This window comes from Syngnathus floridae, chromosome 14 (assembly GCF_059516105.1).
Source record: "Syngnathus floridae isolate MCC-2025c chromosome 14, RoL_Sflo_1.0, whole genome shotgun sequence".
In the NCBI taxonomy this organism is placed as follows: domain Eukaryota; kingdom Metazoa; phylum Chordata; class Actinopteri; order Syngnathiformes; family Syngnathidae; genus Syngnathus; species Syngnathus floridae.
In genome coordinates this window covers 8,796,230-8,820,275 of record NC_142426.1, presented here as the reverse complement: position 1 = coordinate 8,820,275, position 24,046 = coordinate 8,796,230, and the positions used below count along the sequence as shown (strand labels likewise).

At 47.2% G+C, this 24,046-nt stretch overlaps 1 protein-coding gene and 1 long non-coding RNA gene across 11 annotated transcripts in view; one reads left to right on the top strand and one right to left on the bottom strand.

Annotated features, from left to right (window-relative positions):
* The window catches only part of mib1 (MIB E3 ubiquitin protein ligase 1), a 28,268-nt gene extending 9,408 nt beyond the window's left edge, over positions 1 to 18,860 (top strand). For 7 of the 10 annotated variants that reach the window (XM_088397114.1, XM_088397118.1, XM_088397113.1 and 4 more), the window contains 10 exons: positions 13,487 to 13,619; positions 14,560 to 14,646; positions 14,895 to 15,053; positions 15,382 to 15,563; positions 15,638 to 15,827; positions 15,936 to 16,014; positions 16,088 to 16,246; positions 16,866 to 16,937; positions 17,344 to 17,444; positions 17,527 to 18,860. In XM_088397114.1, the coding sequence (XP_088253240.1) occupies positions 13,487 to 13,619; positions 14,560 to 14,646; positions 14,895 to 15,053; positions 15,382 to 15,563; positions 15,638 to 15,827; positions 15,936 to 16,014; positions 16,088 to 16,246; positions 16,866 to 16,937; positions 17,344 to 17,444; positions 17,527 to 17,667 (1,303 nt within the window). In that variant the 3' untranslated portion in view covers positions 17,668 to 18,860. The remainder of the gene's footprint in view (positions 1 to 13,486; positions 13,620 to 14,559; positions 14,647 to 14,894; positions 15,054 to 15,381; positions 15,564 to 15,637; positions 15,828 to 15,935; positions 16,015 to 16,087; positions 16,247 to 16,865; positions 16,938 to 17,343; positions 17,445 to 17,526) is intronic. The other 3 variants (XM_088397121.1, XM_088397120.1, XM_088397115.1) reach the window with 3 other exon arrangements.
* A 2,134-nt stretch (positions 18,861 to 20,994) lies between these two features.
* Positions 20,995 to 23,413, bottom strand: LOC148387563 (uncharacterized). Its single transcript, XR_015862773.1, has 3 exons — positions 22,867 to 23,413; positions 22,238 to 22,323; positions 20,995 to 22,153 (listed from the first exon to the last, which is right to left on the bottom strand). It is a non-coding gene; the product is annotated as an uncharacterized LOC148387563 (long non-coding RNA).
* Positions 23,414 to 24,046: the final 633 nt, after the last annotated feature.

Sequence of the window (24,046 nt, the reverse complement as noted above, 5' to 3'; positions counted from 1 at the left end):
CGTCTTGATGCATTGTGCTGTCATGTTTTACAGTTGCTGGGAACCATAAGGGAAATATACAGTAGTATAGCGCGTAGTACATTGCAAGCAGTGTAGGTGTGTGTGTGTGTTTTTGGACAGCAGATTTCTTTCCACCGAGTGTGTTTACTGCCATCTCAGCCTGGCTCATCTCTGTGTCTTTTTCCCCTCGGGCTGCTGGAAGTCACTACCTGCTCCAAAACTGTAAACAGTTTACAGATTAATAGCCCATGACTCATAAAGGTTGAGATGAGCGGGGGGGGGGGCTCCAAACAAACCCCCCGCATTGGTCGCTCCGTCCCATTTGAGCACGTCACCTCCCTGTAATGTTTGCGCCCGGTAATTGTAACGCTCGCTAATTTTTTTAACATATGGTAATGACTCTATGGGAGCTAACGGATGTCGAGTTAGTGGTGCCACGGTGGTGTCGTAACAAGGTTGGCAAATTGCGACACTACTGGTGTTTGGATTTGTCACATTTCTCGCTTGTACATTTTACAATCGGCCGATCTGATGATGTGAAGTGAATTAATTTACTCCGGCTCAATTCATCATAATTGTAATTTAACTGTCAATCTTTTAAAGCACTTGTTGTCTCTTACCTAGTATGTTCATTGTGGGACCCAGTATGTTACTTTTTTTAATTTTGAACAGTATGTTTTGGTCAGTTGCTAGCTTTTCTATATTTGCAGAGCCATTTAGCTTGTTTTACATTAGCGTCACACCCCTGCCAAGCCGCATTAACCGCCAGCTCCCCGCCCGGCGCGTCATCGGCCGACCGGCGACTGTCATTTGAGGCGGCGACTGAGCAAAAGCGGCGGGCGGGCTCTTCTGGCCCTGCTATTTTTTTAAAGCTGACCACCGACCGGCGTGCTCGGAATACCAAAAAGGGGGACTGGGCCAAAACGAAAAGTTTGATGCAGTGACTTTATTGTTCTTTTCAAGCGAGACATGGAACACGGCAATCGTAGGCGGTCGTTTGAAGAGCAACACCTCAGTGGAATCCCTGCAGTCATCAAAGCATAGCTACAGCTGGTTGAAGGGGACCAAATCCATTCAAGAGGTGATTTGGTTCCATTTTACCAGCTTTAGCAAAGCATTGTGGGATATCTCTCTCTTCAGACCTTGAACGTGATATCCTATTGAAATGGGCACAACTTTGTCATTCAGCCCTCCCCGTCCCGACACACAGATTGTAACTGCTTTCTGGGGGTGACAAAAAGGATCATAATAATCTGCGGCACTCCAGTCAAATGTCCCGCAGTCATGAAGCAATTACAAGCCGTGACAGATGGGCCCTGCCTGCCTGCCGCAAGTGTGCGCCCGCCCGCCCGCTCCGGTCACTCGGACGGACACGACCGCATCCACACACACACGCCCGCACACGCGTGTACTTCTCAAGCAACCCTCTGGGTGTCGAGCCACCAAATTAATTCGGGTCGCTCGGTGAGACTGATTTGTAATGCCGAATTTATGCTTTGAATTACACAGCTTTACATTTGCACCGAATTTCATTCACATGCCACCGCCAACAAATAATATTTTGATTTTGATTTTTTTCCCGTGGACCCCTGCCAGTTAATTATCCCGCTATGGCTTAAAGTATTAATCAGCAAGCTGCATGAAAGAGCATTTTTTTTGGACCCCCTTGAAATTGAGACACTGCAATTCAAGAATATTGTCTGAATTTAGATAATAAAAGTCAATAACGTAACATTTTTATTAGGGAAGGCAATCTAGCTTCTACCGCCTTCAATTATTATTATTATTATTATTATTTTAATTCAATGTTTTACCAGGTAAGCCAATTGAGAACACTTTCTCATTTACAATGGTGACCTGGAGGCAAGGTGTGTGAAGTGTCTTGCCCAATTTGAATTTTTATTTTTGTTTGTTATTTTAAATATTTAATTTCATAGTTATATATAAGGAGGGGACATCATTCAATCTATTCAAATAAATTTAGTTCTCCGGCATGTGTTGGGCCTTCTTTTAAAGGTCATTTAATGAGCCCAAAATACTCCATTTGTATATTTATATTCCCCTGGCAATTTGTTTGCGGGGTAAAATATAATTTTATCTTAATTTGTGCCGACAAAAACGATCCAAAACGTGTTCAACCTCTAAAAGGTCGTTGCCGAGCGATGCGGTCATATATCGGCAGGTGCTTTTTAATCGTCTTTTTTAAGGTCTCCATCCTCCGTGTTAAACATTACAAATATTTCCCTGGCATTATTTTGTCAGCTGGAAATGTCGCCAACACGGTTGGCTGTTTATAATTATTGATGTTTGCTCCCTCTGCCAAAGCGCCAGCCGGCGTCTCAAAGCGGGCTAGCGACAGCTGAGGCGTACGCAGCGAGCCGAGATGGAGGTCAGCGTCAGGCCGGCTTGACAGCACACGCCGTTCTATTTGTAACGTTCGCACGCGCACCGAGGCTAGCAAAGAGTCGGGTGGCCGGGCCGCCCACCTCGGCGAAGGGCCCATAACAGGGCAAAAAAAGCAGGGTGGGGGAGGGGGCGCCGGGCGCGATGGGCATTTTGATAATGTCAGCATCTGCTGTGTGTGTCACTCAGACAGCAGGTCGTCGGGGGCGAAGGCAAAGCGCTCACAAGTGTCGTGTGTTGAAATTGAATTTATCTTTACACACCCGTGTAGATGTTTTTCCTGTTGTGTTATTAATTTGGATTTTGTTGTTCGTTTAAATGGTTTGTTTTCAATTGTAGCATTACTTTGAGGAAAACACCACTCGCTTTTTATATTGCACTCACTTTTCAAGCCTCGGAAATTTGACCTTCTGAAAATATTGCATTTATTTTTAAAGGTTAATTAGTTTATTTACTCGTTATTGGAAAGCTTTTAAAAAACAACAACCTGCATTTACTTTTGAATTGAAAGTTTGGACATCAGTTTGTGTTAGTGATTAGCTTGCTGAACAAACTCTGCGTTCATATTGTTCAGCCCGAGTCCGTCAACAGTTCGGAAACAGCTGACAGGCCAGAGTTGATCCCGCATTGTCACTTTTTTTTCTCTCTCTCTCTCTCTCTTCTCCGATGCTCTAATCTGACTGCCACGCGGCCCGGCGAAAGCATTTGGCAAGCGTTGCAAACGTGAACAATGAGGGTGGATGCGAGTCAAGGGGGGGGGAGGGGGTCAGCCAGGTCGGCGGTGTGTTTGGGGGGCCTACGGATCAGGGGAGGCCGGCCGTGGTTAAACACACAAGGACGCGGAAGCTCTACCATACAAGTGTCGCGTTTTGCTTTCTCAGCAACTATTATCGCACAATGGCGGCCTTTCAGTTCAATCCACCCCGTATGGCGAAAAGACTTTCACGTTACGGCGCCGCGACATTACAGCGAACCAACAGTATGGCCAGGTTTTGAGCTAGCGCAAGAAACATTATGGGTATATTTGAAGAGTATTGGCGGTAATTGCCCAATGAACTGTCGTCATATCTCGGATGAGAGATTTTTATTGGCCAAGTCAGCCAGTTTGCTGAAGCTGCGAGCTCCCCTACAGCGCTGAGTGCTGCAGTGAGACTGCCCAGAGACAGTATAGCTAATGCATGAGCCTTACATCCCACATTCTCTCTCTCTCTCCTCTCTGAACGCTGCTCTCACACAATTATCACAGGCACATTATTAAGACGGAACACATTTTCTTCCTCGAGTGAAGATTGGCACCTCACCCAGAATACATACTTCTTTACATTCCATAGCGGTCATATGTTCATATGGGTACATAAAGAAGTATGTGCACCGAGGAGGTCGTGTTGAGATATGAAATTCTCACTCTCTCTTTCTCTCTCACCTTTCGGGCCAAGCCGGAGAAGTTACGAGCGGAACGCTTTCCTTCGCCGCTTTCCCTCCCAAGTATGGTAGTCTGCACCGTAAGGTGACTTTGAGTGTAAATTCACTTCGACGCTCGAGGCTTTCCTCTGGTTGCCATGTAAGGCTGAACGGGATGCCCCCTCCTTCTAATTCACGCGGTCCAGACGGCGCTCGACCATCCCAGTGACCCCCCTCGCTGTCCTCCGGGCGAGTACCTCCCATTTGTATGCTGATGGGGAAAAAAAACGGGGAGGGAAAAAGTCCTCTTGATGACTTGGTCGAATCCTCCTGTGGTGCTGGAAGGTTCCTTGGTGTGGACCTTGTCTTATATGACGGCTCCACGGTGCTGGGTTTCAGTGACCATAGTTAACATTTTCACTTCTGCCCTCCCACTTTTGCGGGCACCCCCGCTTCTCTTGTGTCAGCGACGCCCCCAGTGGCTTGCCGCGTTTGCTGATGTTTGAAAACAAGGGTGATCCAAGTGGAACAGGAAGCTATTGTGAGACGGATTTGGGCTTTGGGCGCACCGGGGCAGGCCATAGGTCACATGAAGGCGCTAATGCTCACTCAGCACTTGCGGCCCCCTCCCTCCTTTTCATTGACAGGTGTACGGCCCTCCTCTCGTGCACCTGTCTAGATTGCGTGGACCATTCTTGTGATTTCCATGCAGAAATTTCACTTAGAGGCCATGACTGGATACTTTTTCCCCCCGCTGCTGTTATTGTGTGAACAGTTGAGGGTTGAAACAGAGCAATAGAATCGAAAGCCGGAAATAGCGGAAAGCCGGGATCACGCTTATACATCTAACATGTTAAACCCTCGTTACAGAAACTCGTGCCGACGTGCACATTATTATAATTGTTGTCGATTTCAGTAGGGCGGGAGAGGTGAGGCGTTAAACTTTCCACCACACTCCCGGCCGGCATTGTGCAACTCTCTCGCATTAAGGCGTCGTCCCAGCGCCAATGCCGGTTGGAGTTCTTTTTATAAAAGCAGTTTTAAAGGGGCTTGCAGCTGTTGGTCTGAGAAAGAGCTCTGGTGGCGCAGATCAATAACCGTTCTCACCACAGTAAGAAATGTTCAGTAGGCCTCTAATGAATATTTGCCCCTGACCAACACATTCCACAAGTTGACACTAATCTCGCCGGCAGGCTTGAACGCTCAGGCGGGCAAAAATGAAACTATTGTTCCACCTCCCAGCCCTCCCTCGCTAAACAAACAGTAGGAAGTGGTGCAACGTTGTTAGCGGGCGGACTAACAATGAGGCAGAGGTGACCAAGGCACGTGCACCAGTCCTGAAGGTGTGACGTGTCCTCGGACGGAGGTTGCGGGGAGCGCTGAAGCGACTAACCTCCAGTGTCTGTTCCGCTTTGGGCCGTTGCACTGCAGCACTGTGCCTTGCCCTGCCCCGTCCGTCCATCCGTCCGTCCGCTTGGATGGCGACTAAACGGGCTTAGCGGTCGTTAGCGACGAGGCGGGTTCAGCCGGTGACACGCATCCATCCCGTCACATCTGTGTTAATACACTTCTCACAGCTGTGTGCTCCGTCAATCCTCTCTTACGTTCATAACCCCTGAGCTGCGTGCTCATCATTATTCCGACGCCTCATCATGCCACGTTTCGTCCCGTGTCCTCCGACTTACCGTGACCTCCCCCGCCTCTCGGTTTAATTAAAAAAGTGGGGGTGTAAAAAAAAAAATGTTTAAAAAAAAAAAAAAAAAAAGTCTCGGTAATTCACGTATCCATGGGTGATGCCCAAAACGAATCGAAGCAGGTGCGAGTTAACAAGTCCGTCGTTAAGATAGGCAAGAACGATACTTAATGAGCCAGAAGAGCTGTGCTGCGGTGGCAGCAGCAGCAGCATGTCCGGTCAGTGCCAGAAACAGACAGAGCAGAGGGGCGGGAGGGGGAGGGAGGGAGGGAGGGGGTCTGCGAGCAAGACTGGAGAGGGAGGGAGGGAGGGAGTGAAGGAGAAAGATGAGAGCGATATTGTGGACAGTGCAGAAAAGGGCTTAAATCCATGTGGACCGGAGCAACTCGCCGCTCCAGCGCATCCTGCATCCTCTCTGCACTGCTCTTCTACAGAAGAAGGAAAGCGTTGGTTAAGTTGCTGCAGACCGGCGTACGCCACCCCACCCCACCCCCGCCACTCCAGCATGCACCTTCCTAGTGACTATACGCCTTGGAACCCATCAGGGTTAAACTCCTTCCAAATATGACCTGTCAGATCAGGTTTTCATCCCACGAGCGAAAAAAGCCGTAATGACCTCGAGAGCGCTCCAGCTGCTGCAGCCACGTGTGTGTGCGTGTTTGACTCGCTGAATCAGCTTCTATGATCGTGGGGGGGGAGTGCCGTAGTCGCTGAAAGGGAGGGGGGGGGGGAGTTAGGTGGCGGACACTCCACACACACGCCCATAAAAAGTGGTACACCTTTTTCTGAGACTCACTGAGGGGGGTGGTTTGAGGGGAAAAAAAAATCTGCCGCACTCTCCTCTCCATCACGTGCACGCACGCGAAAACGGAGAAGTGGGGAGGATGCCCTCGACGATTGAACGGACTTAAAAGTGTACAGAACGCCCTCCCACTCTACCTTTTTCATATTCTACACGCACACTACAGCTTTATCCGCTACGTAAAATGCACTTTTGTCAACTGGAGCCAGGGAGAGAGCGAAAGAGATGAATATTTGACAAGAGTGTTATTTTAAAACGATGTGCAAATATAGTAAGTTAAAAAGAGAGCATGACAACAAATAAACGTTTGCCGGCGAGGCTCCGAACGCAAAGTTTGTCAAAGCGGGAACGGCGGCCATGTCTCGCACAGTGGCGGCTAATAAGGGCCAAGAGGCCAACATGGCAGAGCAGCTTGACCGTTTAGCATGTTGTGTGAAGCCAAGCGTCGGACGCACGGCTCCAGGCCGCTCCTGTGTCTTGTCACGCCGCCCTCCCTGTCCATATTTAGTCACGCCGTGCAAAAAATAGTTCCCCATCCCTCCCTTTACACATCCCCCCCTCCCTCCCCCTCTCCTGCAACTGTTGGCCGGCGACTCCGGGAAGCGTCGCTCCGGCTGCCTGCCTATCGATTCCAATGGCCCGGAAGCGGAGAGGAGCGTCGGAGCGCTTAGGTCTCTGCTACCATTTGCTGCTCTATTTTTAGCGGCCGCCAAATAAAGTGCTCTCCGGTGCTTCCACTTGTGCGATCCTGAATTTTTACCCCCTCCCCTGTTTTACATCCTTCACCACCACCTCCGCTGATATGAGCGAGCGCCCCCTCACTCCCTCTGTCCTCTTGACCCCCCGCCCCTCCCCGCCACCATTCTCCTTTTAAAATAGTCCAGGACACTCTTCTTATGGTTGTCGTACGCTCACCTCTATATTTAGAATAAAGGCGTGTTGGCGTAACGGATCAGAGAGTGAGGTTCGATGCAGGCCAGCGCTGAGCATTGCAGGACCAGTGAATTCAGAAAGTTGTCATCGACACAATGACGGTCACAAGTTGAAGACGTTGAAACGCCACTTGCGTTTTTTGGTGTTAGCAACAGTTGGTGGGTTTGGGCAGCAGATGAGTAAAGGTGTGGGGGGGGGGTGATTCCCTGCTAATGTGTCTTCTTAAAACACAACCTCACTCAGTCAACCAATGCGGAGCATTCCACTAGCACAAGTGACAAGTGTGACGGCGATAGCATCCATTTTGTCGGCTAATTTTCGACAATACTAAAAGATATGAAGCTTAGCTTAGCTGCGGCGCCATAGGTATATTAATATCCTAGCTATTGTGTCAAAGCAATCATTTAGGCTCACCTCGTCGTAATTGACTCAAAGTTTTTTTTGTACTTGCCCAGTTCAATCTGTTTTACATTTACAGGACCTACGTCATCTCTATATAATCAATCTGCTCTGTTGGTGGATGTCGGCGCTGAGCAGTTAATCGATCGATTGGAATAATACAAGGGTCATCTAATGGATGGGCTTTGTTTGGCAGAATAAAGGTCCAGGCTAGCTTGTTCTTCACCCGTCGCCTTGAAATGGAAAACAAATAGCAATAATGTTTTCTCGGAGCAACGTTTAATTAGCTGATTCATTTTCTCCCGGCAACAAAGCATTGCGGAGGGATGTAATTAGTATTTTAAATTAGGTGAGAGCACAACACATTGTTTAAAAAGGCGTTCGCTCTTTAATACAGTTGTTAATTAAATTGGAGTCATTCCCAAGATTTTAGATGCCTGCTTTGTGAAATACTGACACCCCCCCCCCTTATCATTCAACTTTAATTGCCATTCTTTGGTGCAGTCTCCTTGCAACTCTAAGTCTTTCTCTCGCTTTGACCCCGCCCACCTGTCAACATCATACGAGAGTGCTTGGAGAGAGTCTAGTTTGTGCTTCATGTGTGCATCTTCATCCGTCCTCCCTCCATCAGCCTTTCTCTTCTCACCAGCTCACTCACTCACGCCCCTCCTCCCTCGTCTGTCGCCCGTCCCTCTTCATCCTTTTCTGCCTTGCATCATTTGAAGAGGCAAGGCTGCTGAGCGCCGGGGAGGGATAAAAGTGATTTATGAATGGGCCACCCTTTACCTGGGAAAGACAGTGGTGGCGGAGCGTTGGCTCTCTCTCTGATCCAGCATTCCATTGTCCCACCCCCCCCCACCCCGCAGCCACACTGCAGGAGAAGCTCCTCTGCTTCCGTCTGATCTTTTTATCGTGCTTTACGGCCGCCACGTCGCCGTTAAGCGACCGGCCGAGCGCACGGATGCCTTCGGCTGCTGATGTTTGCAGTGCTGTAGTCTGTTACAGTTGGCCATTGTGTGGCTTTTTATGTTTTCTTGAATTAATGCAGTACAAATCTCAGATTTAGATCTATATTTAGCAATAGAAAACTACAAAAATGGTGGGGGGAAAAAAACACTGGCCATGAATTACTCAAATGAAAGACAAGGTGCCAAAATAGTTTTTTTTTTTTAAATGTCTACCAAAAATTATTATACCAAAAAAAAAAAAATTACAATCTTTTGTCACTTACTGAAGTTTATTCAGCCAAAGACGTCAAAACATCTTCCTCTCGAAGTTCACCTATTAGCTAAGCGGGAACGGCTGGCTGGAATGGGTCGCGGGACGAGCCGAAATGAGCTCCATTCCCCGCGTGACCAATCAGAACACCCACCCAGCCACACGTCCGGCCCAGACTGGGCCGACGGTGGCCTCGAGCCAATAGATGAGCTCAGCAGTGCTATAGCGCTGTCTGTCCGTCCGTCCTGTGGCGCGCTGAAGCATGAGGTCACCTTAGGACAGCTACGTTGTTGTCGCTAATTTGGGTGGAGCGAGTGCTACGTTACAAAAGGTAGTCAAGGACGTAGGCGCCATTGGGAAAGCCAGAAACGTGCAGAAATTTGCCGCCGTTGCGCTTTGCTATTTATTTATTTGCGCCATTTAAAGGGCCTCCTCGGCCAATGCGGGCAATAAATACTGACAAAGTGATAACGCTGTCAGACATCTTTAATACTTCTTAGCCCAGTTAAAAAACAAATGCACTTCATATATTCATTTTATGCACTGAAATAAGGAACGGGATTTATCGACGCATCTGCCTTTTCAGCATGTGCTCCATCAGGAGGTGATGAACAGCCGCAAAATTGCAGCTCCATGCATGTCTATTATGTGCTTAACATGACAGGCGAGTATGAATGGTTCGTTTTGTGAACCCACAAGTGGATTACTTTGATGCCCAATTTAGCCGCTTGACATTTTGAGCGTGAGGCCTCAGTGTTTTTCTTTTTTTTTTTTGTGTGTGTTACCCTTTGTGACCTACCAAGCTGCATATACCGGCGTTTCCGTGTTCTCATGGCGTATGGAGAAAAAAAAAAAAAATCTGATTCATCTGGTCAAAGTATAGCAACCATAAAGAAACGTGGGACTTTGGCACCAAACGCTCAGGACGTAATTACGTGCTGGCAGAATGCTGACGACCGCTAGACCGGCTGGACAAAATAGGGATTAGTGTTGAAATTTTCCATAAGTCGTCCCCAGGCTAAGGAAGTGCGGCTTTGAGCAAAAGCATGTTTTCACCTCTTAATTATTAAGAGACGAGAATACGTTTGCCCGAGAAACCCCGTCGTCACGTTCACATCCTCCAAGGCCGTCGCATCCGACTCTCGGGTTTCATTCCCGCGCAGTAATGAGCTCAGGTTTCTAAGCGGAACCAGAAAGGCGGCACACGCACCGAAATCACGATACCCGCCTTCCATCTGAGTGGCAGCGGACATGACAGAGTGTGCATATTGACCAGAGAGGTACGGTTTCATGAATGCAAATTGTTTATCGCAGCACAAGAGGGGACTTGAAAGCACCTTGGTTGCCAAGGCGAGCCGGGGCGCTTTGTTGAAATAGAATCTGCGAAGTGTAAAGTGCGCTAAGACAGTAGCACGAGAAAGTAATTGGGCCATCCTGAACCGACGGGATATTAACATGCCATCGGGCCTCTCCGACTCGCCGCCCCCGCCTTCATAAATGAATCAGGACGTCCCTATGCAGCAGGTGATTTAAGGCTAATTAAAGCTTAGCCTTTGCGTACCCTCGCCTACTTGTACCAGAGATGGCGGGCCATTTTATTCGGCCGCTCGCAAACAACCTTCAAGGGACGGACAGCTGACTGATAAGCCAGACGTCACAGAATGCTGGCTTGATGCAAATAATCCCGATTAAAAGCGCACCAACACGGGAGCCTCAGGTGGAGGCGGGCGGGCGGCAGGGGAAGGTCACATTGTAGGGGGAGATGATTCCCATGAAAAGTCTTTTACAGAGCACAGCCTGGGAACAATCAAGTCAAGCGCTACACCTAATTGACTGCATGGGACGGACGGATGGACGGGGGTCACAACCGGGTCATATTGGCTGACGTGTATGGCGTCGCTTTTGAAAATGGATTAGCCAAACACTTTGGCATTTTGACATGTTTGTTTGACTATACAGTTTTTGAGTTTGTCTCCGATATTGTTTCTTTACTACCGGCAAGGTCAAGTCTAAACTCGGCGTGACGTTTTTTTTCCCGTTTGATTAAGGTTTTGATAGAGCTGATCCTCTGTCAACGCAAGATTGCATTTATTTAAATGTAATTATCCACTTTATCACCTTTTGCCTCACCGAAGCAGGTGGCGGCACTCGGCGAATCATTTTCTGAACGGGCGAGGACGTCGTTAATGACTGCGAGTATGCCAAACACGTCTGGTACATCAGAGCGGCCATATGTTTTCACGCCGCCGTTAATTCACGCCGTGACTGTGCCCGTCCTGCCCAACTTGTCACTCTTCACTTACCCTTCCAGTAGCGAGCCGCTGATCGGCACACAGATGGGCCGTCAACTCGGCCCGGGGCGGCGGAGGGAACCCCGGCAAACAAAAGCGCCTGATTTGTTTGACATGCTGTGACAAACAGCGGCGTCCCGCTCAATGACAAATTGCAGAGCGGAGACAATGCTCCTCAGTGGCCCTCTCCTGAGGGACTTGTGGCCAGGGTGACCCACTTTTCCAGCCTCTTCCATTTTGCCTTTTCTCTCACCCTCTCAAAACAAACGTGGTCACAACAGGCCCTTCCCAGCTTTGTGTGCGTTAGGCCACCTAATGGCCCCTTGATCTTAATTCTTGATGCTATGAAGACATTTTGGGTAAAACGGCACCGGTAAATTTGGCCAAAACTTCATTATACTGAATTTACAGCGCCACGTCTTTGCAGGCCCAGCCGACTCAAGAAACGCGACGACGTACAGCGCGAGCGCTAACGTCGACTTTCATGACACAGCTCGGGGCGAGGCGAGACTCCGACGTGACAAGGTCTTTTCTTGCATCATTTGCTTGTCTAAGTCCCGGAGTGAGAAGCTCCTTCCCCGGCGGGAGTGCGGCAGATTAAATTAGTCCAAAGTGTCCCCCCCTCACCCAACGAGAGGTTAAATCTACAGTAGACGAGGAAATAGTTCTGCGTAACAAAGACAATGCGTCGTGAATACGTGACGAGGCGGGAGGGGCGCGGTTGCGTTTAAGCGCCGTGGAGAGCTCTGCATTAAGTAGTTGGAGATGGCTGCAAGCAATGCAGGTGCAATACGAGAGAGAGAGCGAGAGGGAGGGAGAGAGCCAGAGCTATGCTGCACTGTTCATCACTGCAGCAGTACAGCAGCTCCATGTCCGCCTGTACGGAGGATGCAGCCAGCCGGCCGGCCAGCCGGCCCCCCGTGCTGATGAGGCAAAAGCCAGCCGTTCTGATTACCTCGACAAACATGTCATCCTTGGATTTCTTTGCCCCTGGGGTGTGCCGCCCCCTCGTGCCTGCGTATCCACCACATAAGGGGGCTGCTGGGCCAGATTGAAGAGTTAGAAAATGAAAGAAGGGATGTCAGTTCAAAGATCCACCCCGCGTAATTCTTGGCTACTCATCAAGGTCGCAAGTGTTCTTGGCCGCTTTAATGCTTCTCCAAGGTACAGCGTGTCCCTCAGCACAAATCACTTCAGTCAGATCAGACCACTTTCTTACTTCTCTATTTTTTTTTTTCCGGTTTCATCTGTTCTTTGGGGAAAATACGCAGCCCTCCAAATTACATTCCATGGACTTTAGTGTTCATTCATTTGTTTGCAGATTCCCAAGCGTGCTTGTATCCAGATAATGACATACATTGTCAGTCTAACTTTTTTATTTTTCTTGACAACAGTGTGACATTGACGCGTCCTCTGACTCTTCCTTCATTTTTCTGGGTTTTGCAGTGTGTTGGCAAGCAGCCTCTAAATGACCTTGGGTCGAGCAGAAACAACCGACTCGCATTTATGCCACATTTAGGCTCTCCAGTTAAACAACAATATTGTTTTTTGCCTTCTCAAGAATATGAGGGACACAAATGGCTCTCCCTTGTTTTGTCTTTCAAAATATACTTTTCCCCCGTTCATTTCATTTCAGACTAAAGCCGATTTTCATTATTGATTTTGATAATAATCCGACCGAGGCAATAAAGCCACCGTCGACAACCTTGATTACAAGTGATAGTAAAAGTCCATTTTTTTTCGCTGAACCGGGATCAAAATGGAGTTATTAAATGGTGACTTACGGTGATTTGGGTGTAAAACATCATGGCGAGCTGTCGTTTTGCAACTGAGAGGAATATAAGAAAGTCATAAATACGCAAAGCAGGAACACGGATCCACTAAAACATTTTCAAACATTAAACATACGTATACAGCATCCCGTGACTGCTATGAAGACATTGATTTATGTTTCCTGCGCTTAATCTGTCCTTTTGCGCCGCATTGTTATAAAATGCTTTGCCTGGAAAACCATTTTTTTTTATGACGGAAATGTGAGTCGTGGTCAGATGAGCATGATGAATGGCCGTGCGAGTTGTAAATAACCGCGCTTTTAGGAGAGCCACTCGTCCTTTAAGTTGATTAAAAGTGGCATGTATGAAAATGAGATGTGCTGTAAATGGATCACGTGGCGGGCTCGGTATCAGATGCTCTCAACTTTGTTTGCTTAGCATAAGCGCCTCATCCAATCCCTGCCGTGCTGGATTAATTTTGACATTTCAGATCACTAATTTAGACCCTTTGCCCAATTGATTTTATCGCCTTCTGCTCATGGCTGTTTTTTTTTTTTTTTCTCCTCCTCCGCAGTGCGATGCGCGTGTTGCTATCCAAACTGCCCAGGCCGTGGATCGTGGACGAGAAGAAGGACGACGGCTACACGGCGCTGCACCTGGCGGCCCTCAACAACCACGTGGAAGTGGCCGAGCTCTTAGTTCATCAGGTAACGACAAACGCCACTGCGCTAGGCCCCTCTAAGCTACTGCAATTTTTTTTTTTTAAATCAAATGCATATGCTTTGCGGAGCCTCCAGGGTTGTTCTTTAAGGCCGTGTACTCTCCTTCTCATGCAATCATGGCTTTACGTTCTCCCCCCGTTGTCTGAATTCCCCCGAGACTTTGAGGAGTTTGCCGCAAAAGTCACCTGACTAAGCAGCAACTGGGTTATTTAGGATAAGGTGCGCGGCAGAAATACAGCTGCAATGTTCCCCCACATGCTCTTGGAAAACCTCAGCCCCCCCTCCCCATAATTCTCTGCAACGCTTCAGCCTTCTGTTTAGCGCTCATGCGGGGCGCACTGCAGATTCCCCCCGCCACCCTCCCAGCCAGTCAGCCAGCCACTCTTATTTCTTACAGAATTAATTAGCAAACTGATCACAATCATTAGCTTCCCTGCACATCTTCTCAGCTGAGGAGTTTGCAATTTGCAAAGTAATAATCACGCGTGTTTTTTTTTGGTTTTTTTTTTTAAAGGCAGCCAACTTGCCCTTGTCTTGACAGACAAGGTTAAACAAACAGAAGGTTCTGTTATGCTACATGGAGCCTGAGTGTTTGGACCATTTTTCATCATCCAGACAATTATTTTTTTGCATCTCATCGCACAGCCGCCACACGTGTAAGAGAAAAAAAATGCCTCAATAATCAAATGGAAAAACTCAAACAGCCATCACACAAAAGACTTCAGACACGTAGGTCTGCCCGACCGAGAATATTGATCACAATAGAACCTGAAATTGAACTGGAGTCGAGCTTCTCCGTACTTCTCCATTTGAGACTTGTCCTTATTTGGTTTGTTGGGGAGCTGGAATAGAGCCCGGCCCACGCGACCCTCGGGCTCGGGAGATGACTGAAACAATGTTATACGTTGAATAATTTGCGTCTCAGGGCAACGCCAGCTTGGACATCCAGAACGTCAACCAGCAAACAGCCTTACACCTGGCCGTCGAGCGACAGCACACCCAGATTGTCAGGGTAAGACTTTCTCTTTCTCATTATGTGTTGTCATCTCAAAGTCACACTCCAGTATTGCTGGCTCAGGACAAAGCTGTCGACTTGCATTGAGTTTACAACGCTGCCATCTTGTGGATGCGATTAAAAAGAAGGGGACGTACAGTATGGCGCCCGCACGTGAACCCGCTTCATGGCATCCACGATGCGACGTTAAAAAAATAAAATAAAAATAGATGGAAAGAGTTTTCCTTTTGTTCCTCGTGCGGCAGCTGCTGGTGCGAGCCGAGGCCAAGCTGGACGTGCAGGACAAGGACGGGGACACGCCGCTCCACGAAGCACTGCGACATCACACCCTGTCCCAGTTGCGGCAACTCCAGGATATGCAGGACGTCAGCAAAGTGGAGCCCTGGGAGCCCTCCAAGAACACGGTAGGCACTCACATTTTCTCATGACAGGAAATGGAAACTAGGAGATGCTCTGAGAGTCACTCCTTCCACCCGACTTAGCCCATCACTCAAGACACTTGTCGGGAGGCAGCCAAGCGGCTCGCTCGTACAGTAGCTTGAACAAGTTTATCCCTGAGTGAGCGATTGCCGTACTGTTTGTCCCTTCACGAATGGCTCGAAGCCCCACCATGCTGACTGAGGAGGGGGGTGTGTGGAGATAATGATAAAACACATCTTTGATTGGATAATTGCGTGCGATCTGACCCGGATCATCCGCTTCCGTCTCGTTTGTTTGTTTTGCCCTCTGCAGTTAATCATGGGCTTAGGCACCCAAGGGGCGGAGAAGAAGAGCGCGGCGTCCATCGCCTGCTTCCTGGCCGCCAACGGAGCCGACCTGACGGTGCGTAACAAGAAGGGCCAGTCGCCTCTGGACCTGTGTCCCGACCCCAGCCTCTGCAAGGCGCTGGCCAAATGTCATAAAGAGAAAAGCAGGTAAACGCGCCGAGCGAGTCCAAGTGTGTCGTCGTGGCCGCCGTTGACCCCCGCGTGCGTTCGCAATGTGATAGCGGCCAGGTGGGCACGCGCAGCCCGTCTCTGAACAGCAACATGGAGTCCTTGGAGGAGTGCATGGTGTGCTCGGACATGAAGAGAGACACTCTCTTCGGGCCTTGCGGACACATTGCCACGTGCTCCCTCTGCTCACCCCGTGTCAAGAAGTGTCTCATCTGCAAAGATCAGGTCCAGTCACGCTCCAAGGTGATGTGCTCGTAAACATGACAAACGCTCCATTTTAATTCATCCTTTCATACAATTTGAAATTCATTTTCATTGGATTATTCTGTCGATTTGTTGATTGGCTCGCAGATTGAGGAGTGCGTGGTGTGCTCGGACAAAAAGGCGGCTGTCTTGTTCCAGCCCTGCGGCCACATGTGCGCTTGTGAGAGTAAGTCAACACGTCGGACGGCGGGTCCAAATGAGACGTGACCACCTCTCTTTTTTTTTTTTTGCCCGTCCAGACTGTGCCAGCCTCATGAAGAAGTGCGTACAGTGTCGCGCTGTGGTGGAGCGCCGCACCCCCTTTGTGCTTTGTTGTGGGGGGAAAGGTATGGAGGATGATGATGATGATGATGCCGCAGATGATGATGTGGATGATGATGATGATGATGATGACATTAGTGAGTGAATCTTCCACACGTTCCCTTTTAATTGCTTCGCTTTCTTTCTTGACTTCTGCTACTGCCTCATTTTCAGCATGTCCTCTCTCTCTCTCTTTCTCGCTTTCCATGAATTTTAAATGCTCAATGTTTATGATTTGCCCGATCTATTCATTTATTATTAGTGAATGTTGAGTTTCATGTCAATATTTTTGATCAGATTGGCTTCACACTGCCATCATTTATTATTTTTTCCCGTCCACATTTTTGCTTCAGTTGTTCATCCCGCATATTTTATTTTGTGGAGTTAAAAGGGAAACTGTTGCAAGTTCACTGATTCTTTTTTTAATATTGTCTTACGGTTTGGTTACGTGTCCGAACGGGGGGGGAGGTCGGCAGGCATACACCCGTGCGAGGGGCAAAATTCCAATGATTAATCCCAGCAACACCAGATGCTAGCGAGTCAATGGCGACTGCTGTCAATAAGGTTCCGTTTCCCCCCTTCTGATTTCCTGCTTGCTTCTTCTTCAAATCTCTCTTTGAGTCTCACTTGAGAGGCTCGTAGCGAGTAGTTCCGCTGGTCCTCCGGGCCAGCTTTGAGCTATATAGCTGCTGTAACAATGTGACTGGTTATTCCCAGCAGGGAGCTCTAACTCTATGGCAGGGGGATCGCAGGATCTTCTCCAGCCCAACAATCTGGCACTAAGTTGGTGTAAGTATGCCCTCTCCCATATCTGTGCTCTGACCACATTGCTGCCCTGCCCCCCCCCACTCCTTTTTTTTTTCTTCTTATTAAATCACTGCACACCACACACACACGATGGAGATGAAGTACAAGCACATTATTAAAGCAATACCAATAACACCGATTACAATAAATGCAGCTCAAGTATGTGTAACTCTTAATTATCTCCCCATTGAAAGCATAGATGAGCCATCATGGCCGCGTTTCACTCATGTTCTTACAGTCGCCGCAGACTTTTAAATATGCCAAATGACGATATGGCTTAAAGAGCAGCACGAGGGAGGACCAAGGGTTTCTCTGCCGAATGTGCTCCTTACGCTTTGGAATATAACAAGGAGGCGTGTGCGTCTGTTTTTTGGATGTGTCCAAACAGCGAGCGGCAACATCCCCGCCCTGCAGCGGGACAAGGACAACACCAACGTCAACGCGGACGTTCAGAAGCTCCAGCAGCAACTGCAGGACATCAAGGAACAGGTCTGCCGCATGAGCCAAATGATGGCGACCGTCGATAATATGATATACAACCTTGAGCTGCTTTTTTTGGTTCCGTCCCCAGACCATGTGCCCCGTGTGTCTGGACCGGCTCAAGAACATGATCTTCATGTGCGGCCACGGTACCTGCCAGCTGTGCGGCGACCGCATGAGCGAGTGCCCCATCTGCCGCAAGGCCATCGAGCGCCGCATCCTCCTCTATTAGGCTCTCTGGCGTCCGACTCCACCACCCCACCCCACGCCCGCGAACGCACCACCAGCCACCAAAGCGTATCCCCTCAGCAGGCTTACTCTGTTACATAACATGGAGACATTTTTGAACGGATATCCTCATTATTCTGCCTTTTGGACCTCTCCGAGTTGAAAGGCACGTCTTGAATCTCGCCCGGGGAAGGACGGCGTAAGAGCGCATGACTCTCGTTTGGTGTAAGAAAAGCACCCCACAGAAAAGCCACATTTGATCCCTATTATTGTGCAGGAAGAACCCTGCGTGGATTTTGAGTCCTTTGCTTCGGCAACTTTCATTTCATGGTTCTATGAGTATTTTTTTTTATAGGAGGACGAGAACCCGGGCGGTTCTGAAACGACAACGTGAGCGGTCGGCCTTCAGTTCTGTGAGGAGGACGCAGGTAGAATGACACCTTGTTGACTAGACATCCAAACATTTGGTTGCCATTTGCTTCCAAAATTCAAGTGGTCTAGGGAGGGGGGGGGGGGAGACAGCATAAGGTGCTCTTTGTCTTGTATGATTTTAATGTAAGTATGAATTTCAGCTCCAAAAGTCAGCATTTAATGAAATAGAGAACAATCTAATAGAACTCATAGGTGAGACTGTAGATAAATTATTTTGTATTGCCGCCCAAAAAGAAAAATAGGATTTCTAGGTGTCACTGCCTTTCTAATATGTAGCCTCAAATAATCTTTTTTTTTTTTTTGCATCAGGCATACTGACATCTTTATATGTAATTTCTTGAAAGTGGAGGGGAATGCCATTTTTCACGGTTTCTAGTGCAGTGGTTCTTAACCTGGGTTCCGTGAATCGGTACCTCCAACAAGGTTAAGAACCACTGTTCTAGTGTTTTCTCATCAGCGTTTTATCTTTAGCTGGAAACTCATGAGTTTCGCCTACAATGACAAGGCGACGGCAAACAGACAAACAAGCATCACTTTTTATTTTCCTGTTTTTTCACCGACGATGCCAAACTATGCTAGTGTTGTCTTATGTTGTCTAAAAAGCCAATTTTCTGTCGGAAACGTCTCGGTCGCATCTCCTTGGGCATGAATGTTTGACGTATGCAGTACGGCGTGTATCATGAAAATACTCCTTGGTCTGTATGGCAAACAAGTGCTTTTTAAACAAACCACATAGATGAAATAAAAATCGCCAATGATGATGAATGGCTGCTATGTTTTGTTACGCAGGTTTGCTAACCAATAACCACATCTTTGTTGTTGGGTTTTTTTCAAGCCCAGTTCAGATGGGGGGTAAAGAAAATACGCTCTTGTTGCTTTTCCCCCGCTGTGCGGCGGGCGTCTGTCTCGCTCGCCGAGGAGCCGGCAGGCCCTAGATGGGGCAGGAGGTGCGGGCTAATTGAAAATGCTAACACCGTCAGAATGACTCCACACCACAGTGCCATGCGTCACCCTATGCTAATGAAGGAGACAAAACGTTTACACCATTTAGCACATTTTGTTTTCAAGTATGCAGTCTCCGTCAGAGCTGAATGAGAACGAGTAAAAGACATTGTTTCGTCAAACCAAGATTAAGTTCTCAATTGATTGCAGTGTTTTTTTTTAAGGCGCAATTTTGATCAGAGCTCAAAGGAAATCAAGTCAAGAGCTCATTTCAAAATGGGAAATGATCAAGATGTGACTCAATTGATAGCAAAATGGAAGCTTTGACAGTCCGTCACTCTGACTGACTGCGGGCGGGGGGTTGTCAGGGTGTCGGAGACGCCGCTATCTCCTCCCCGGGATGCGGCCCGATCCTGGGGAGAATCCCCAGACTGCCAGGCCTGCCCTGCCGCTCGGACACGGCGTGCTCGCTGACCGGACCGCAGGGGTTGACTCCCACGCCGGGGGGTCAACTAATCCAAGGTGTGACCCGCCCGCCGAGCATGTGACAAATTGAACCCCTGAGAACTTGTGGAAAAGTCCTTGGAGCCAGCTAAAGTGTGATATTGCTTCAACTGTATGTTCTCTTTCGGTTCTGCTGGACCATTTGGACAAATAATGGAATTGCAATTCTCAATCTGAACTCAATCTGTTTAGATATGATGGGGTTTACATACATAAATGTTTTGCTCTCATAAATTAGGCTTATCCATTCGATTGTTTGTGCTGTTCACGTCCCAACAGGTACGTTTTTCATGAAAGACTTTGGGTGTTGTCGTCACCCTTCTAATGATCTCTTTGTCGCAGGATGCTTCTGGTTGCACTGCATCACGCCGCTTCACGATCAATTTTGAAGAGCAGCTTGGCTGTCATCTGAAAAGATGCAGAAGGTGCGTGCAAACAGGCTTTCACTTGCACTTTGAGCCTTCTTCACAAGGTGGCAGTGCATCCGCTTTGTGTTCATCTGAGTTTTGGGCCAGGCCAGAAAAGGCTGAAATGTCTCATCTCAGCCATCAATCAATGCTTCTCTCCATCTTGTCCAAAGCTTTTTTTTTTTTTTCTGTCCACCGGGTGCCATGTTGGAAGAATTGATCGTTGACTGTCTGAAGGTCCCTTTTGCTTTCTCATGTCACGCAGTTCACAACTGCTCACATTTATTGTCCACCTTTTTTTTTTTATGGCCAACCTGAGCAAAGTTCAAGCTCTCGAAGGAGCCTTCTGGGTTCAAATGGGAACTTTTTGGACTTTGTTGCCAGTTGTTTGTACAAGTTGCTAAAAAAAAAGCCAGCCAGCCTCTTTTTTTTTTTTTTTTTTTACTGCATTAAAAAAAAGGACAAGTTGTTTAAGGTTCGCTGGCGGGTGGGTGGGTAGTTGGAGCTGAAAGCAGCAAAACCCCACCTATGGCTGTAAAGCCATAAAAAGTCCTCAAAAACATGCTGGCCCCCTGACGTTGCTGATTGCTTTATTGTATTGATCAGGGCAAAGTGTTAAAAGCAGTTCTCTTCCTATTTGTGCTATGATTAACAATGCCTGTACTTTAGCAATATATATTTTTTTTGGGGGGGGGTCACCCGACATGCACTTAAGAAAGAAAAAGAAAAAAAGCCTCGTACAGTTTATCCAAACGCCTTGAGGCATTCGGTAGAATGGTGCCCATTGGGGATCCACGCTATTTATCAATGGAGCACGTTATATTTATGTCGGCGTGGCTTTTGACCCGTCAAGTAGGTGCCGTCCTTATCGTCGCCGTGTGATTGGAAGGCTGATGCTTTGCGAGCCACATTTACAGTGCAAATGTTATCGTTCCGATGACACTTTAAACAGCCTTTATCAATATATAGTCATTCAAGATTTATGAGCTTTGATAGATAAAAATAAAAAGAGAAATAAATAAGAATGATACAAGGGGGTCATTACATGTCTTGCTATGACATTTTTATTATTTCAACTTTTTGTAACATGATGTTCTCAAAAGTAGTATCCCAAGTACAAAAGTTTTTTTTTTTTTTTAAATGGGCCAAACTGCGCTCCAGCTACATGGCAGAACCTTATCAGACAATTATCTTTAAAACAGTGGGTTATCATAATTGCTTACTTAATAATTCTATGAAACGGCAGAGGTGCAACCTTTGCCTGGCCAATAAAGTGCCAAGTGCGTGTTTGATGCTGAGATAGCTTTTAAGAAGATAGCTTTTTACACTGCTTGAAATGTTGTAACCTATTAATTGCGTGAGCTCATTTGCATTCGAAATGTAGAGACAACGGCTCCTTTTTTTTAATAATCTTAACTCACTTGTCCATACTGTGTAACATTAGCACTAAATATCCAGTCGTAGGCTTCCAAGAAGACTTTTCCAAATAATCCAAGCCGAGGACGTGATGAGATTCACAGCGAGGTTAGCATGTGGAACAATGGTGTAGACGTACTTAATCAACGAGCGCAAACTTTTGTCACGTTTGAAGCCTCGGCTAAGCAAACAAACTGATGACACACTGCCGTCGTGGCGCCTCTCAGCATTTGCCACTTTCAATGTTTTGGGGGCCTTTTAGGAGACTAGAGAAGGTGCCTGGTGAAATGCTTCATCCATTTGCATTCTTATGTCTAGCATGATTCCCCCTCCGTCATTTTACTTTCCTGTATCAGACACATGCCAGATTATCAAATATTTGCATTTTCACCATTGCGTGTCAGGAAAGTCTGATGACGCAGCTCCACAAGGTCAGTTCCCGCACAAACGTAATTTGTGCGATGATGGCGGGCCACGCCCTGAAGAGTTTCATAGAGGCGCCCTCCTTCCAACAATGTTTTTCTTTCCACCATTGTAAGAAATGAACACAATGTATCTGAAAACAAGCGTCAATCTGGCAGGTGGCCTCCACTGCTTAGCCACCCTATCTGAGCTAGCTCCCAGGGAACTACTTTACGTTTTTGTTTTTAATGTTCTGAGAGAGAGAGACAAAGAGCTGATCAATACTCCAGAGTCCATCACTGGCTCAGACTTTTTTTTTTTTTTTTGCTTGTGTTTCTTTTTTTCCCCCCCCATTCCATTTGCAACTCAACGGGCTCAGAGTGACCCCTAGGGAAGAAAAAAAAAAAAAAAAAACCGTTAATAGCTAACTTTATCTTTTTTTTTTTTTTTTTAAACAGCCAAGTGTTGTACCTTCAAATCAATACAGGATACACAAATCTCCCACGGCTGCATGTTCTTTCTCCTCTATGCCTGAGAGCGAGCCCTCTTCGGACCACCTGCTTGCCGTTTTTGAAGGCCAGAACATGGAAAATACAAGTGTTGCAAAAAAAAAAGTGCTTTTTCTTTTTTATTTTTTTAAACCAGTGTCGTGTCAAATTAGGACAGCTAGAAATACATTTTGCAATGAACCATGGCAACAGTAGCGCTAGCTGTCTGTTAGCATAGCTAACACCTGATTTAGAAGAACACTTAAATTGAAATGACATATTTTAAACAATTAAATTAAGACTTCATAGTTGTGCTCATAGTTTAAGGTGGTGTCCAACTCAGTGACGTTACACGTCTACCATATGATCAGGGGTGTGTAGACTTTTTGGATCCACCGTATTTTAATTGCTACGCAAAGCAACTATGTAAGCCATGTTGTGTTATTTGGAAAAGATTCACTTTCTTATCACGTTTTCCCTCTCTTATCAGTGTTTATGCTAATAGGCTAAGCTAGCGAAGCCCTCGCCGAATGGTGACATTTAGCAAACAGATATGAGAGTTTTCTCGACTGAACACTAAAATTCTCACAGATGCTTTACTCAAAAACAAACCTGAGCGAGTCGTACTAAAATGTAGGTAGCGGCAACCGTGGATTCAAAATGGGATCTTTTGCCCTTATCTATGAAGTTGTGTGAAGTTGAAGGCCTCATCCTGGGAAAGAAGCATCTGTTGTTGCTTCCCTTGCAACGGGCGGTGGAAAAATCAAGCGAATATTTGCTTTCATTCCTCCTCCGTGCATCCAAGACACTGGCTTGATATGCGTCTGATAGCGCAAGACCTTGTAGCCAAGAAGCACAGCCACTGTTGGGCAGATAAAGCAGGCGCAGCTGACGTTGGGAGAGAGGGACATCCATTTAGGTTGAAAACAAGCCCACGCGCCCCCTCACATCCCCCCGTCATCAGATAATCGCCGAGGCTAATCTCCTGAGGTCGACCCGTCCGTCGGGTTCTGGAGACGGATGACGTGAGGCTCGTGATAGGCTGACTCCAGAGGGAGCAGGAACCTGGGGGTGGGGGGGTTAGACGGGTTAGGTCAGCCAGGGAGGCGTTTGGAGGTGGGAAAGGTCTCCTGATGAGCTTAGAGACACCTCTCTGTTGGAGATTGTTGCACGACTGACAACGTTTGCTTAACACCAACCTCACGGAAGCCCCATGGGGGTGTGGGTGGACCTGTTGGCCTTGAGGTGTGTGCTGGTGGGAGACACTCGCAAAGGCAACAGCATTTTTTGTAATTAACTTTGCCAGTGTTAACGAGACTTTTATTGTTCAAACGACGATGTGTACGTGAACTGGGTTGGTTGTCATTGCCGCGCTAAAACTTTCTTCTCACTCCATTTGCTTCCCCTCATGTTGTAAATGATTCATTGGAGTTGCAGCCATTTATTTGACTTAAATGGGACTGGATGGCAAAAACACGCCTTTATAGTGCAGGGCTTTTCTCTTCATGTAATTGCTGCAAACATCTTTGCATTTCTCTTGGGTAATTTTCGCTGGACTTCTCACATTATTATTATTATTATTGTTATTGATTGGATTTTATCAATATTTAATGCATGGTACTGAAATCTACAACTTGTATTTAATCCCAAAACATTTTTATTTGATTCAAAATACCTTTTTAAATGTAGGTACATATATTTCATATTATCTTTTATAATTTATTCATTTAATAAGCATTTGTTAGATTTTTAAAAAATATTTTTAATGGATTACATTTAATCTATGTAATGT